This window comes from Coffea eugenioides, chromosome 2 (genome assembly GCF_003713205.1).
Source record: "Coffea eugenioides isolate CCC68of chromosome 2, Ceug_1.0, whole genome shotgun sequence".
Lineage (NCBI taxonomy): Eukaryota > Viridiplantae > Streptophyta > Magnoliopsida > Gentianales > Rubiaceae > Coffea > Coffea eugenioides.
In genome coordinates this window covers 64,948,396-64,951,244 of record NC_040036.1, presented here as the reverse complement: position 1 = coordinate 64,951,244, position 2,849 = coordinate 64,948,396, and the positions used below count along the sequence as shown (strand labels likewise).

Sequence of the window (2,849 nt, the reverse complement as noted above, 5' to 3'; positions counted from 1 at the left end):
ATGATATAATTATGTAAGTTCAAAAATAAGATTCGGTACTAACCATCTCAGGAGTGCTTGTCTCAGACAATCTAGAGTTCTTCTTTTGCCTATGAAACCTGTCCACCCAACTACGCAATACTTTCTTAGTTTTTCTGCCACTTCGTTTCTTCAAACCCGTTGGAGTCACAAAGTGGCCAGCTGCATTCTGCACTTGTATTTCCTTACATAGATCCATTGATGCACTATTCTGTGTTATTTCATCTATTTCTCCAGAAAATAGCATTTCGACTCTCTTTGACAATTCAGACATTACGCTACTGACTAACTTTGTAGCGGCTTCTGACATGGCAGCCCTGGTAGCAAGTCTTACCATTTCGGGTGCTAATAGCCTATATCGATGGGAAATAGAGAGAGACGGATCTGATGATAGTTCTCTACCCTTGCAATCGACGCTGCCTCCGGACCTTCCTTCTTTGTCCACCTCTTTGTCACATATTGATCAGGAATAAACTTTGTTCCAACCATATCATACACCTTTAAAGCATGTGAGCATAGGATTCCTTCCTGCTCAAAAAGATTACAACTACAAGTAATGTCTTTAGTTATTGGATTCAATATCACTCTTCTCTCCCTTCCTCCATCATAGTGACTGACACTGTATTCCACATGCATTGTAGTATGCTTTTGGTCCAAGATCACCATTGTAGTGGATTCATCGTATTCATTCTGGAATGCAACAAACATGCATGGAGAGTATATAGAAGCTGCCTGGATCAGTACCGGAGTCTGTTGCAATCCCAACATTGGCAGCTTCTGTCGACTGTGATACTCAACTCTTAGTTCATTATATCTTTTTTCATCCACAACTCGGTTAAAATGTTTAAAGAATTGAACCAGGTCATGATCAAGTTTCAGATAATTTTTTATGGAAGCATTTAGACTCTCACTTAGTTGTGTGCTACGCATACCCGCAGTCCAGGCGCCTTTCATGAAGCATTTTGCCAATTTCTTTCGACATGCATAAATGCCACACAACCATTCATTTGTTTCGAGCTTGTGTTCTTTTAGCATTGCATCCCAAGCCATGATAAACTCATTTTCATCTTCTATCTTATACATACATTTAGCAAATCTATATGGGAGATTACTACCATCCTTGTAATAGTTCCCAAGGTGTTTCATGAAATTGACTCTAATATGAAAAGTGCACAGACCATGGTATGTTGAAGGCATAACAGCTGAAATTGCAGCGGACATGGCTGCATCCTGATCTGTGAAGATGGTTTTTGGGTGCCTTCCACAAACTGCCTCTACAAATGTACCGAACACCCACTTGAATGATTCAATGGTCTCATCATACAATAGAGTTGCTCCAAAAATAACCAATTGTCTAAATTGATTGAATCCCACAAATACGCCCAATGGTCTGTACTCCTTGTTAGTTTTATATGTGGTGTCAAATGTAACCACATCCCCAAAATAGGTATAATCCAGCAGCATTGATGCATCAGCCCAAAATATATTTGTAATTTGTTCTTCACAATCAAGCTGCTCTGCGTGAAAGCATGACGGATTTTCCAATTTTTGTTCTTCAAAGTATCGTAGCATTGCACCAGCTTCACCATACTTTAATCCCCTCTCTCTTTTTGTTCGTAGATAGCGTTTTAAGTCATCACGAGTGTAGCCAATATTGCCTAATCCACCTGCCTCTTTTCCCATGAGTTCATGGGATTGTTTCAAGGATATTCCTGTATCATTTGCAATCTCAGCTTGGGTTCCTTGAGAAATACTTACTTTTCTTTGCGAACGCATCATATGAGCACATTCTGAAATGTGTAGTGTGTGATTATACTCGATTACCAGATCTCGAACCTGATACTTCATTGTTTCTCTGTTCAAAATTATCCCCATTTTAGCTTCACATCTGATTTTTGTTTCAGCCCGAGTTCTCTTTGGTTTTACATCTCCTTCGTACCGTGGTTTGAAATCTTCTTTGCAACATGTGTACCTTCTCGATGTAACTACACCGTCTTTATCCTTGTTCAAGTAGTCTTTCCGAACACTGAATCCAACAACTAATCCGTACCTATTGTAGAAGTTGTATGCCTCATCTTCTGACTGAAACTCCATGCCGATCTTAGGACACAATGCTTCCTCCATTGTGCTGTATTCGACAAAAGCATTTTTTGCTATTGTTTTCAGGACAAACAATTATATTTATTTTTTATTTCTTTATTCACATCATAAGCACTTAATTATTTGTATTCACATATGTACATACTTTATAACGACGTGTACACACCTTACAACATTTTGTAAAATAATTTTTATGGATGTGTATCTTCTCTGTAATAGGTAATCACATAACTCTAATAATTTGCATAGCATATTTCACTATATAATGTATACATTTCAAACAAATATTATAACCAATTTGTGTATAATATCAGTATTTACATACTTTACAATCATATGTACACACTTTATAACAATGTGTACACCCTTTATATCAACTTGTAACATAACCAATGCAAGTATGTCTCATACACTTTTACATAGCGTAAGGTTTGACAGAATTCTCAAAATCTATACATTGTCATCTATACCGTTTGTGTAGTTACTTAAGTTGGTCACATTGTTAAGTTATTTTTACGCTTATGTTATTTTATTTGTACACATCCTCATTTATATTTTGAAATTCTGTACGGGATCTTTATTGTACAAGTTAACCATTCTCTCTAAAAGGATAATGACATACTTCTTATAATTTTTAAATCATGCTTCACTAAATAACACATTTATTACAATCAAATTACATATAATATTAGCGTTTACCTTGGACAGAGTTCACCATGCAGTAAATTTCA

At 36.5% G+C, this 2,849-nt stretch overlaps 1 protein-coding gene across 1 annotated transcript; it reads right to left on the bottom strand.

Annotated features, from left to right (window-relative positions):
- Positions 1 to 363: 363 nt before the first annotated feature.
- LOC113760040 (protein FAR1-RELATED SEQUENCE 5-like) lies at positions 364 to 2,142 on the bottom strand. The gene has a single exon (XM_027302617.1). The coding sequence runs from the start codon at positions 2,140 to 2,142 to the stop codon at positions 364 to 366; it is 1,779 nt and encodes a 592-aa protein (XP_027158418.1).
- Between the last annotated feature and the right edge of the window lie 707 nt (positions 2,143 to 2,849).

Excerpts from the sequence above, each read along its gene's own strand:
- LOC113760040 (XM_027302617.1), bottom strand. The coding sequence starts at position 2,142 with ATGGAGGAAGCATTGTGTCCTAAGATCGGCATGGAGTTTCAGTCAGAA.